Raw genomic sequence first — 13,571 nt, 5'->3', positions numbered from 1 at the left:
AATAATTGGAAATATTATTAGATGAGAATATATACTGGATATATCAAAGTAAGCTGCATATGTATGCAGAAGAATATATGGTACACTTTAAGGAGATACAATGTATGTTGCTTTTTATATTTATAGTATAAAATGCATTACAGATGGGCAGGTAATAGGTTATGGCTTCATGCTCTTATATATCTTTTATATAGTCATTCATTGGCTCTGTGTTTGGAAGAGGCTGACCCTTTGCTGACTTTGTCCACGTTCATTCTCACACTATATCAGCAACAAAAGTGGGAGGCAGCAGCCACCCCTTCCACACAGATCAAAGTGGGGTGTGCCGTGCTGCTATGGTGCTTACTTGAGAGACTACCAACATGAAAATACCACATCCCAGTTCTCAGCAGGGGGCTGGTCTGTAATTGTGTCTTGTCAGACCTCCAGAGTCGCTCTCACAGCTTCGTACCTGACATTTTCCTCCAAAGAATTTATTTTTCAATCTCTGGTATTTTTGCAGTTGTGCCACTTGTGACCAAATTTAGCTCCTTTTTTCCCCTCTTCACCATGTGCACTGTGAGCCAGTGATAAAACTATGTGTGAAAATTGCACTTTTTATGAAAAGAGAGCATTACCCTCATCAAGAAAAGGTCACATCGTGTAACTGATGAGCGGCCAAATGCACCAGTGTTTTATGAGATTGTAATTCATCACTTTAGATGTCTGTGTGTGTGTGTGTGTGTGTGTGTGTGTGTGTGTGTGTATTTTATCCAAGATAGAAATGGGCATAAAATTATAAACACTATGGTTTGAAGAAAATCAAATTTCCCACAAAGCCCTTTTAATGTAAACAACCAAAACCACGAAGGACGTGTACGATGTGTTGTCTCTTCAGCTGTCGTTGCATAAAGTGTGCCTTGGTTATAAAAGAAGGCATTGTCCACGACACAGATCCCAACCTCTAACCATCATAACAGACAATTACCTGTCTTTAAAGGCAAACGATAACGGTGATACTAAATACAGATATGCTGTTTTTAGTTTTGTTGAACTCATTCCCTTGGGATCATCCTGAAGAAGGCTGGATCATACACCTGAGTCACTAGCATCCACCTCCACATGCAAAAATCTAGAGCAGCAAAGAACAGCAAACTGGATAGACGAGCTTTGGTTATTTTTGTATCTGTCAGAGTGCTTTTGTGAGGCTGTGCAACTGTGTTATGCTATTGTCTAGTTTAGGTTCCACTTTACCGTATTATTTTGTTTGCTTCTCTTATGCTAATTCATCCTTTGTTTTCATCTTTTCGTGTTAACCTTGCCAGAGAAAGCTTGAAAGGAGCGCTGCCATTTTCCCCTCTTCTCTTTTCTTTGAGTTGCTAGGAGGTTTAGTTGCAGTTTTTCTTTTGTTTAGTTAGTTGACGATGATTTTGTTTTAACTATGGGTCTTATCTGTTGCTTTGGTTTGACCTTTGGCTGCCCTGTCACCAGCTTAGGGATCAACTTGGATTCATTAGAATGAACACTTTCAGTGTTGGAGGAGGTCAGGGTTGGACGCAAATGCTCAGAAAGTAGATACAAAAGCACAGAGACTAAATCAAATCAAATAATTTGCCTGTATGGAGACTAGAATATGTAAATATCTGGATAAAACATAGCAGAAGTGACTTTATTGTAGGTTTTTTAGTCAATCTGAGGCTTTAACAGTAACTTAAGCTGTTACTGTTAAAGCTTAACAGTAACAGTAATCCATACCAATCCATACATTGGTATGGATTAGTGTTGGTCCTGTTGATGACACTGGCGATGTGAATGTGTAATATTTATATGATTTGTCCCACTAATTTTGTGCTGGCTAAATGATTGACAGATGTGTGAAGAAGAACTTCTAGACCAGCCCGTTGTACCACTCTAATGTACCGTTCTCTTGTGGTAAAGATAGGGTTTAGCACTAAAGCAACGAACCACGAGCTGCGGCTCATGACCAAAAGGATAAGACTGAAGATAATGTACAAGCTGCATAGATGAGCTTCATCGAAAGGGTGTCTGGGGTCAGTCTTACAAATCAGATGAGGAGCTTGATGATTCAGAAGAAGCTCAGAGTAGAGCTGATACTCCTCCACATTAGAAGGAGGTGATAGATGTAGATCAGCATTTGGCCAGGATGCTTCCTAGGTGAGGTGTTTTGGACTCGTCTAACTGGAAGGAAACTGTCGAACAGACCCAGGAGATGCTGGAAAGATGATCTCTCTCAGCTGTTTTGGGAATGCCTCCCATATCCCCACCCCCACCCCAAAATTATAGCTGGGGGTGGTGTCTCCAGACAGGGAGGTCTGGGCATCTTTGCCCCGACCCATCCCCCGATCTGGATCTGGACCAGGGGCACAGAATTGTTTTGTTTTTTTGTTTTGTTTTTTACAGTGACAATTTGCTCGTTTCCCGGGGACAAAAAGTTAAATAAATTTAAAAAAAAATCTAAATACTGGGGAAAAAATGGTGTTGGTTATCAGCCAAATTGTTATTTTAAACATCGGCAACGAATTTCACAATCTGTGCATCCCTGCTAATAACGTCTGTCCGACTGGGAAATAAACACGGAACTAATGTACCAATACACTGATGTGAAATACCAACAAAGCATGTGTATAATACACATCATATTATACAGATATGGTTTTCCCTGTGCTGTTTATTATTTCGGTTGCAATTCATTTCATCGGCTTTTTAAAAAAATATATTATTTTGTGTTTTCGTATTATTTTCTTATAGATGTTAAAATGTTGTCATTGTGTTTTTTTTATGATTTCAGTCATGTAATGTTATGACAGCCCAAACTGTAGGCAGTCTGAGTTGTAGGAGAACGCAAACACACGCTGTAGGCCGTCTCATAGCACACCTCTGACTTACTGTAGTGCTCCTTGAAAGCTCCCCGTGCTAACATGCTGCATGTTACCGAGAGGACTGAAGATTAGCATATGACATGACAGATTACATTAAATCATGTCTGCGCCGTACTTTATGACATTAGCCTCTTAGCCCAGGCATACAGATGCATGCAAATGCTCCCTCAAACCCTCTTATTTAAATCTGCTGCATGACATGGCACCTTTGATATGATTATTAGTCATCTAAGCGACTTGACTTCACCCTCATCAGATAGAAGGTGTCAGCAAAGGTGAGAAATGATGGCCACTTTGAACACGAACCTTGATGAGCTGCGGAAAAATGGTGAAAATCAGACGAGCGACTGAAGACGTTATTTAACAAAGGACGGCCATGTGGGCGGAGGGGGGAGGGCCTCCGACCCGTCCGTGCTGACGTTATGAAAAAAAATGTTGTTAAAAAAGTTGAGCAGAAAGTGTCGCCACCTCCTCAAATATCACAAAAGGAGAAAGTTGTTGAAAATGTGGTTGTTCATTTCATGCTGGCCAACTCATTAGCAACAGAAGTCAGTCTGTCTCAGTCGTAACTGCTGCCCAGATGGCTCTCCAATCTGCCCTGTGTAAAGAGCGAATAGTCATAATAATACATAATCTTCTGTTTAACACATGCCTTTTGCTTCATTTTTTTGAACTGAACTAGTACAGTAATACATAAATCAAGCTCTCCCTTTTTTTTAACATCCTGAAGCGACACAGAGATCGTGAGTTATCACGCTTTCTGAAAGACGTCAGCGATTGTGGTATTTCAAGCTCATTCCGATTGTCAGTCACACCCAGTGTTTGCATATAGTGATACCCACATTCGCCTGCTCTTTAGGGAGGTAGGGATTGTAGATACTTCTCTCCAATTATTCCCAGTATCATCAGAGAAGCCCCCAACACCACTCGAGTGTCTTGTCTGTGCTCTGTGGTCTTTAATCTTAATTATAAAGCTATCATTACAGCATGAACCCTGGGCTGCCAACAGTGGAGCCCTGGGCTCATCTGCTCTGAATCAATCAAACTAAGTTCTGCACTGGAGGACTTTTTTCTCTTTTTTTCAATCAGGTCATTTTGATTCTCCCTTATCTCATTTTCATAATTATGCTTGTCCCTTCTCTAATGGAGTGAAAATGCTCTACCTCCTGAAGCTTTACATGGTCAAGTCTGAATATTAAAACCGTGCGGCAACCTTGAACGTCTGACCTTGCTTTAGAACTTTGTGACAATAAAATGCTTTTTTTGTTTTTCAGCGGCAAGCAAAAGCCTCTGTGAGCAATCCGAAAGATTAGAATTTGTTCCCTGCTGCGCTTGTTAATAACGCCTCGTTAATAGAGAAGGATGAGACAAGAACAAAATAACTTCGGCAATTTATTGTTTATGAGAAGGTGTTAGATGTGGAGTTATGTGTCTGCGAAACACCCTCATTCACACTTAAATTGCTGGCGTCTGCTGTAAATCAAGGCAGTGAAATTGGATGACGGAGAGAAGGCTGGCTGCAGCCAATGACAAATTCTCCCTATCTCAAACACAGCTGACATCTTAGAGCTGTGATCAAGTGGAATGATCAAAGGCATTCAGTACTGCATTTAGAGGTACTGCGTGTGTGTGAGCGTGAGAACGGGGTGACAGTGTCAGGAGGTTTATTTAATGTCAGACCGAGACTTTATACTCGTTTCATACAAACTCGTCGTGTTTGCGCACTCGTGGTCAAAACTGTGACTGCCATAAAGAGGAATTCTGAATGTATTTGTCACTTCTGCTTGAATTTACAGTTCATCTGACAATGTTGGTACTGGTAATTGGTAGTTTTATTGATGCAATGTCTGTGTGGGCAAGCACTAAAAATAGTTTGACAGCAATTTCAAGAGCACACAGGCTGTTAATCAGCTTGAGGGGTGATGTTGTTAGCAGCTGCTTAGTCCCATCTGTGATATGAGCACTCTTTGTGTTAGAGTATTGATTTGATTTTTTTTAATGTATGCACCTTTCCTAATTATCGTATATGGAGTGTGTGACAACAATGCAGCAGTATTAGAATTTGTTCAACTTTGAACTTTTGCCAATCACCCGTGACAACAGCCTGAACTGACAGCTAATTAGACTTATTTCGCAGCTCCCAGTCCTTATAGCACTCACTGATGAGCATACTTCTTAATATTAATGAGAGCATGTTGGAAAACACAATTTATATGCTACCATACACTGTATTTCTTTATTTATAGGAAGATATCACCACAGAATAAATAAAATATCACAAAATTTTACAGAAACCAGACCTACAAAAACCAATCGGACTGTGTCATATTCCCAGTAATTATTCTTTTCTAAAATGTAGTTTATTAAATAGTTTCTGACACATAAACTGCAAATAAGAGCTGAGAGCTTCTACACACATACCGTGCGTTTTGGATCACTGTCAGATGCTTTGTCATGTGGCCATTGGAGGAACTGCAGTTTTTACTTTGACGTAGGCGTCATTTTCTAGCTGTTTGATTTTCATAAACCTTCATCAAGATAACATTTTCTTTATTTCACATGTTATTTTATTGTCATGTTGAATGTGGAGTGCCATTTTGTTATGTAAGTTTCTTGTACTACTCCGAAAAAGCAGCAGTCATGCTGTGTACTGTAGGGCTGTAGGCATTTTATTGTGATGTAGAGTATAGCTAGGAGAGTGAAACCAGAGTTTCAGTGCAAACTCCTTTAAAATAGTAACATTAGTAATAATAGTTGTTATACTTTTTTTTTTTATTGTGCTCCAATGTTGGGAAGGCTTGCTAAGGTGGCTGGAGTTGGGGACATTTGCTTCAGAAGTTTATCAGTGCCTTCAGAACTGTCATAAGATAAAGGTGATCATGAAGAACAATTACACATTGATTTGCTGTGAGGCCTCTCTCTCATTGGATCACTGGAATCCAAAAATTCAATGTTTTTCATTTAATTTGTCACCAATTTTGAAATGGTTTTATTTTGCAAACACAGTCATAGTTACTCTATTTATTCAATACTTTTTAGTGTATATTTATTTTTTCATGTATATTTAGTGACCGTTATGTATAGTATATATTTTGTATAGCATGTACAGGTTTTACAAAATGTTGGTCAATGGAAGTTGGAACTTACGCGCATTAGATGAAATACTGTCCTTCATTAAAAAAAAAATAAAAATGTGGAGAATTAAGATTTCAGTTGAGCTGTAGTGTAACATAATAGCATAAATGTGTATCAACTGCACCGATCAGTTTCTTGTCAAAATTCTTGAAAGGTTCAATTTGCAGATCCAGAGCTAAAGTTTAACCGAGAGTGAACTTTTTGTCTCCGGTGGAGAAATTCAAACAAAATCTTACACAAAGACAACCTGTAAGTCACGTTATTCATCATTAAAGACGATAAAACAGATCAAAGAGTAGATGAATCGAGCTTTTCAACTTTTAACAAGCAGAGCAGGTAGGGTATTACTTCCCACTGTCCGTGGCACCCAATCCTAGCACAATGGGGAAACGAGCCTGACAACTGAGCATAAGGCAGAGAAGATTATGTGGAGTTCATAGGTCACAGTTCTTTAATGCGCAAACCCTCCAGAATACCTTTTTATTGCTGTCTGGGAGAAAGCGAAAGCCTCGGTTTAATGCGACAGAACTGAGGTCCTCATCGGTGTTAAAATATGCAAAGCAGTACATGCTAACATTAACCAGTGCCTACATTATTTATCCTCCTGAAAAGTGTTTTATCAGCACTAGGCCTGCTTTACTTCACTTTAAAATATTCAAATTAGAGCAGAACTAAAATATCCACCTTGCAAAAATCAGCGCTTTTTAACTCTGGATTTGAAAATTAAGCTCACAATTCTCATATATTTGGTTAAAATACAGTTTGGTGCATTGCAAATTCTGTAGCACCGCAGTTATTAAAGGAATTGCCGAAGGCTCAGCGCTCCACAATAATCAATAGTTTTCCCTCTGAAATACAGTCAAGTACTGACAACTGTTCATGTTTTTCACAAAGTTAAAGTTTGACTTTAGACTGAAGTGGAGCTGAAACGAAGTCACACAGTAAAAATGTCTCTAATGATCATTTTTGTGAAATATTTGGACGCCAACATTACTTCATGAAACCAAGGCTGCATTTTTAAAATTATGTTCCACTTTGGGCACTTGGGCTTCAAATCCACTTCAAAGTGTATGTTAGGTAAGAGAGCTGCGTGAGAAACATAACAAATGAACATATTAATTTCTCAAAAGTTACTTAGCGTTCATTTCTTAGACTTTGGTGTTTGATTCTTCCCCTGATGTGGTCTTTATTTACATGGCAGGGGGTTTTAGAGGGAGAGGGAAAAGCTTTTACTGTGGTTTACGTTGGCCATGTATCATTGGGCTTACTAAAAACTAAAGAGCTGCTTTGCTTTTTAGCACTCAGTCTCCCCCTCCACGCTCTTTATTCCCTAACACCCATCGCAAATTTGGTCTGGTATGTGACTGCTAATTTATCCTTTCAATGTATGATATCCTGTCATCTCCTCATTTGTCCCTGAGTGTTTCTAATCTGAGATAATCCCAGTCAAATCCTTTGATTGTGTGTTTGGACCAGATCCATCTCTAAAGAAGCAATTTAATGGGCTTCATGGCACTTGGTGTAAAGTCATTTATCTAGTGGATTGGATGTGAATGCTTGTTTTAATAAGTGCTCTTCATGAATAGTAGGAGACGTGCCATTTAATTAGGCAGAGTGTAGACCTAGCTCATCCTCACAACTTCTCCAATGTGTTTTATTTTTTTCCATATATATATTTTTATTACTATTTCTGAAGCTGAGTGCTTCGTTATAACAGGTATGAGACTCTTCAGATTTCTGTATAAAGAAATAAACTGTGTGATCTGGTGTTTTAAAACACGGCTGCACGATTTAAACTATATAAACGCTGGTAAGAAAAATCGTCTTTTTGCCAAACATATTCCAGACATTTAGGAGCCAAGAATGCATTAACGTCATCTGACAACACCCCAGACTACTTGTTTTCTACCAGGTTTAGACTGGGAAAGTAGAAATAAGAAAAGGTGAGCTATAAACGATTTAAGTTTTATTATTTCTTCTTGATTCAAGTTGGGAAGAGTTGGATCGTGTCTGCATCTTGCAGTGAATATTTGGATGTTCTGTATCACGTCGTGCTTTGTCTGGTACTTGTCCTGCTGACCTTTCATTCATACATTATGAAATAAGCAGTTATAAAACCTTTACTAACACACTGACAACTAGCTCATTTTATAATGAGTTTTTGCTTCTCGTTCATTTGATGTGCTTCTTAACTTGAAATGTTATAACCTTGCATTTACTTGCTTCTACCCAGAGACGCTGACAGATAAACTGAAAATCTTTATTCCCTTGTGTCTGTGACAGCTGTAACATTTTGTGTGTGTTTCATGGCCTGGCCTCACTTTCAAAAAGGAAACTGCAGGAGATCTATCAAAATGCAGCAGTAAAGGGACAAGTAAATGTCACAAACTGCTGGTGAGGAACTTTCCATCGATGAATGTGTTCCGACACAATGCAGAAAGACGTGTGGGGAAATTCCAGAACCTGTTAATCATTTCCCAGCAGGGACTGTACACGACGGTTTGTTGCAACTCTGGTGTTTTTTGGAAAAAGTCTCATCCACTTCATGCTCCTCCCTCACCATGAAACAATGCTCACTGTAAATCATTTTACTCTAAACAAGCAAACAGACAAGCACCTTTGTGCTGTGTGAGTCATCACTTTATCGCCAGCAGCATCTGTTTTTTAGACCTTCTTGAAAGCAACACAATGAAATCCAGCCGAGAGCCCCCCTCTCCAGCTCTCTCTCTCTCTTCCGCTTTCTCTCTCCCCTTTTTTTCTTTCATGTGGCTTCCTGTCGTGACGTGCTGCAGCTCACGGCTGTAATTGGCTGCTCACTTTCACAACTTCCGTTCAAACAAAAACACAGCTTATCAGCTGACCGAGTGCAGCAGCAGAAAGTGGAGCTATGCTGTGCTAAATTTCTGTTCTGACATGTCAATTCGTCTCTAAATGTTCATCCGTCTTCAGCGAGGGAAAAAAGAGGAATGCCAACAGGAAGTAGAGCAACTTGCTGGTATCTGAAAACAGTCAGAGGAGAGTGGAAGGAGTTGTTTCTCAACACAGAGTGAGACATGGGCTCCGAGTACCGACCTCTGTCTCCGGCAGAGTCATGTAGAAGCTTGTTTATAGGTATGTGCTTGACGTTTGATGATATGTTACAATTTTCAGTTTATGTGTTCAAACAGAAATGATAGATTGGCTTTTTTTCTTGGAAATGAAATGAAACAGCTGGCTGTCCATTTCTGACAGCCAGATGTTTCAGAACAGAAACCACAGCCTGTGTCATTGGGCTGTTTCTTCCAGGGAGGGAGTCTATGTGCTGTTGTCAAAGCACGCTGGCACAAAGCGCATATTTGAACACATTCATACAAGTTTTTATAACCAAGTTATCAAAGTTACCTTTAAAGATAATACGTTCAGGTTGTTTAAAAAAACAGTTGGTCTCAGTCTGCATCACTGTGTGAGGTAGCACAACGTAAACAGCATCAGCAGACTAAGTATACTTTATTTCTGGCATCTACCACAAAACAATCAACCTGGTACGCAAAAATCCCACTTGCTTTATACAGGACGTTACCCACACCTGAACCTCGTTAGTCTCTACCATTGAAAGAAATAGGTCAGACCAAACAATACAATTCTAAACAAAGAACAGGAATAAGATTATGCATGAAACTGACAAACGCATTTACTCAGCTAAATGGTTTGAAAAGTAAAACACTACATACAATACAACTCAAAAGGCTACTTTAAAGAAAATAAACAATACTAAACAAAATGAAAAACCCTTCATTTGGTTGCACCCAGTGATGCGCGCAGTGACCTCATGACCCTATATAAACAGGAAGTACTGAGGCGGCCCTTCCCATATACTTGCCTTAAATACAGGACCTGAATAAATGGACAAACATGGTAAGTATAACCGAAGAAACATAATTTACCAGACATTTGCCTGTGAACAGAAGAAAATTCAAGTGACCTGATGGTTAGCAGTGTTTGCTTTAAAAAACATGTGCATGGATGTAATGGATGTAACTACTGCTACCACAAACAAACCCGGGATAGTGTGTTAAGCAAAGTTACACCAGCAATATCTAAATTAAAGCATTATGGCTGACTGTAAAATAACAAGGAAATACATTATCAATATGGTCAAGGGACCAGTGGTAAATGAGCATGTAGCATGTAAAGCTTGTTTTCTTGGTTTAAACATTATAAGAAATCTATCATCACTTTGTCCTAAGCTAAACACAAAAATAAAGTGCAGATTCATTTTTTATAGCTAACTAACAGTGACTAACCAATGCAATTCTCTAAGCTTTATATATGTATGATACACACATATATGATGTGCTGTTTGCATATAAGTGTGTGAAACAAATTCAGGATCTGCCTTTGTCTCTGTTCTGCTCTGACATCAGATTCAAATGTTTGAAGCAGCAAGAACATGAATTTCATTCTTCTGTTATCAGACTTTTGGAGATAAGTTTTCTAATTTGCCGGAAAAAGCAAATGAAAAACAAATAAAGAGCTTAAATATCATTGACATTTAATAATAAGCTATTGGCACAGAGGGCTGTAAGTAAACAGTGGGCAGCTTCTTAAGGTCACAGTGAGGAGATTTAAATCAGGTCCTTCACATCGATTTGATTGCTCAAAAGTCTACGTCAGTTAGCATTTATATGGGAGTATAGAGGTGTAGTGGGCAAATTCACTGAAAGGCCGCCTTCTGTATAACTACAGTGGATGTTGTGCTTGATTTCTCTTTTACCAAATTTGGAGGAGTTGCAGTTGAGAAAATGTATTTGAACAACAGCAGAGCCAAAGTTTTATGGCTGTTTTTTAAATTTTACATACCTCGAAGCATCAGTAGTTATTGACTGTTGTGATATTTTTTTTTTAGTTTTCTTTTGAGTTTTAGTTTTGATATTGATTTGGTTTCACTTTTGCTTGTTTCGGTAAGTGTTTACTGTTTGAAAATGGCGAGCTGTCATTGGTTTCACTTTTACTTTTAAAATTCAGAACCCATAATATATTTCAAGCACAGCATTTGACTCAGTCATGTAGACATCCCACCTCACTGAACAAAGCCTCCTTGCACTGGTTGTGTTGAGGAATTTGTCTAAATTTAAAAATGTAAATATAAATGTTAACCAAAATGCTTTTTCCCACCTAATTTTAGTTTTTGGTTTAGTTTAACTTAACTATGGCCACACCCAGTTTGCACCCATTTAGCAGTGTTGGAAACGACACTGCAAAATGAATTTATCATTGAATTTTTATTACCAGAGTCCAACAGCCAGTAATTATTACACTATGTGAGGTGGTGGTCTTCCCATTGCAAAGATTTTGGTTTTACCTGTCTTAGGCCAGTCATAAAACACTACAATGTCAGGTGTTTAAGGACGATACAGTGTTTTTAGGTGTGCATAAATGCACTCTGTGTTTGATGTATAATGGATATTATACTGTATATTGCAATTACCTACAAATAGACCTAAATGCTGAGAAAAGTCATTGAGCTCTTGTCCAGTAGTAGTAATATTTTCTCTCATTTTCAGACTTTGGTCACATTTTCAGTAATTAAAGAGAAAAATGTCGAATTTACACTTGTTTAGTAAAACACCACTAACTTCCATCTAGAGGTGCTCTAGGTCTGCACTTGGAAGTTGCGATGGTCGTGGTGTTAGCTTACAAGTTCCCCAACCCCCATCGCAACCCCCCCTAACCATTGTAGCCAGATGGCTGTCACACAGGCGGTTCCTCGCCCAGACCATGCTGATTTCCCATCATTCTTTTGTTAATGAGGTCGTTAGCAATGCAGTGGACAATTAAATTATCCCAATCTGGCATTTTCCTCATTTGTTTACTTTGTAGTGCACTGTACAGTGTTTCAACCTCGAGTAACACTGCTCAGTTTGCCTCTGTTGACATTATGGTTTCCATCCTTCTGTCGTTTTCTCTCAGGTTTCATGTGTGATGCTGAGCAGCGGTGAATTAAAACATCACTGACATGCCTTGCAACTGAAGCTGGTTTCACAGTCAAGTAGCATAAACAGAGCTTTTGACAGAGTGTTGGTACGTTCTGCTTTGTGATAAGATCATCACCCTGTATGGAAGCGCACAGCTGAGAGCTGCTGCTGCTGTACAGAGCAAGTTTTGTTGGCTGTTAAATCGTGCAGAGAGGAGGACTTCAGCCAGTTAGTGGAGCACCCACCTTCATGTGAAACTCTGCTGAACGCTGACACCACTGACAGTTAATTATGGGAGTCACAGATCACGCAGACGTTCCAGCTCGACTACGATTGACACACTGCATGTTTACATCTCTGTTGTAATGTTGTTTTCTAGTTATTTTCCCAGCAGTAGTGCTGTTATTTAGCTCCAGAAGTGCCCCAGGGCTTGCCATAATGATCGTAAAAGCAGCACAGATTCGGGGGAGTGAAATGTTAAAAAGGACTTGTGCGTATAATTGGTGAACCTGCCATCACAGTAACTTTGGCAATATTTTTGGTCAGGCTGTTGAATCACTCAGACTGCCTGTTAGCTAGATTGTCATTCTCTATAGGTATGTCTGTACATGGCTCCATTATTTTCTGCAAACTCTTCAGCACATACAAACTTATTTTGACAGTGACTGAAAACCAACTAAACTTGCTATACTGTTAGGAAGGCAGACTAAAGGCGAGCAAACAGATGAATGTTGACATACTAGTATGTGGAAAGTGTGTCAGTGCAGCAGTAGGCCAGTTGCTTGCTGTCAATAACAGCGAGTTAAAGCAAGCAGCTAAACACCAGACATTTATCTCGAAGTGCCAGCTTTGGGACTGAATCAAAAATAAAAGTTTAGGGTTTCCTCCTTTACACAGCCTGTCTCAGAGATCTTAATGCAAAGTGAAATATATGCATGGTCAGTAATAAAATCTGCTTACGCAGATCGTGATGGGTTGCATTAAAGACTCTTCCTTTGATTAAAAGATTTTTCATCTGAGGATAGATTTTCACCTGAAGCAATGCAGATCAGCGAGAGGCCCAAAAGAGACAGGAGCTTCTGAGGCAGCAGTTCATCCTCCTATCAGGCGAGAGCACAGATGACAGCTAGCCCTCGCTGCCGTCTCTCAGTGTTTTTCTGGGATGAAACCAGCGGACCTGGCTTCTAGCTACTGTCCAATATTTAGCTTCAAAGCTGCTGCTTGGGAATCATCACTGACGGACGGTCCTGGGGAAGTGTGCTGTTAAATCAGAGGTGCTGGTTGCAGCACAATGGGGCCTAAAGCGCTGGATGGATGTTGTGGCTAACCCCAGCCTAGGGCCAGGACCGCATGTCTGGCAGCTCGCACATGATGTATTCTTCTCTACTTTTATGCCCACCCCTAATTGAACCGGGACGGATCATTTTACTGCGAGACTTTAGGCTTTGCTTCAGCTGTGCGCTCAAAGCAGCTGTTAGGAGTTTTGATGGCAGCAGATGAAGTGTTGTTGTTAACAATTAGCAGCTCCTGACCTTTCTTTACATCCTGTTGCTTAACACAGTCTTGCATGAGGACCGAAGCAATGGAAATTTGGGGTTTTAGA

At 39.6% G+C, this 13,571-nt stretch overlaps 1 protein-coding gene across 4 annotated transcripts in view; it reads left to right on the top strand.

Moving 5' to 3' along the window:
- The window catches only part of LOC147301459 (uncharacterized), a 129,471-nt gene that overhangs the window by 32,811 nt on the left and 83,089 nt on the right, over window positions 1-13,571 (top strand). Inside the window, exon 1 of one of the 4 annotated variants that reach the window (XM_086283428.1) lies at window positions 8,845-9,125. The exons of 2 other annotated variants lie outside the window; for them this stretch is intronic. In XM_086283428.1, coding sequence (XP_086139554.1) covers window positions 9,068-9,125 — 58 coding nt within the window. In that variant the 5' untranslated portion in view covers window positions 8,845-9,067. Of the gene's footprint in view, window positions 1-8,844; window positions 9,126-9,868; window positions 9,909-13,571 lie in introns of those variants that run through there. One more of the 4 variants, XM_086283429.1, reaches the window with a different exon arrangement.

Source organism: Aulonocara sp. 'chitande type north' Nkhata Bay, linkage group LG23 (assembly GCF_057382095.1).
Source record: "Aulonocara sp. 'chitande type north' Nkhata Bay isolate Kocher_YH1m ecotype deep benthic linkage group LG23, A_spYH_male_GT1.1, whole genome shotgun sequence".
Taxonomy (NCBI): domain Eukaryota; kingdom Metazoa; phylum Chordata; class Actinopteri; order Cichliformes; family Cichlidae; genus Aulonocara; species Aulonocara sp. 'chitande type north' Nkhata Bay.
This window is presented reverse-complemented; position numbering and strand designations above follow the sequence as displayed.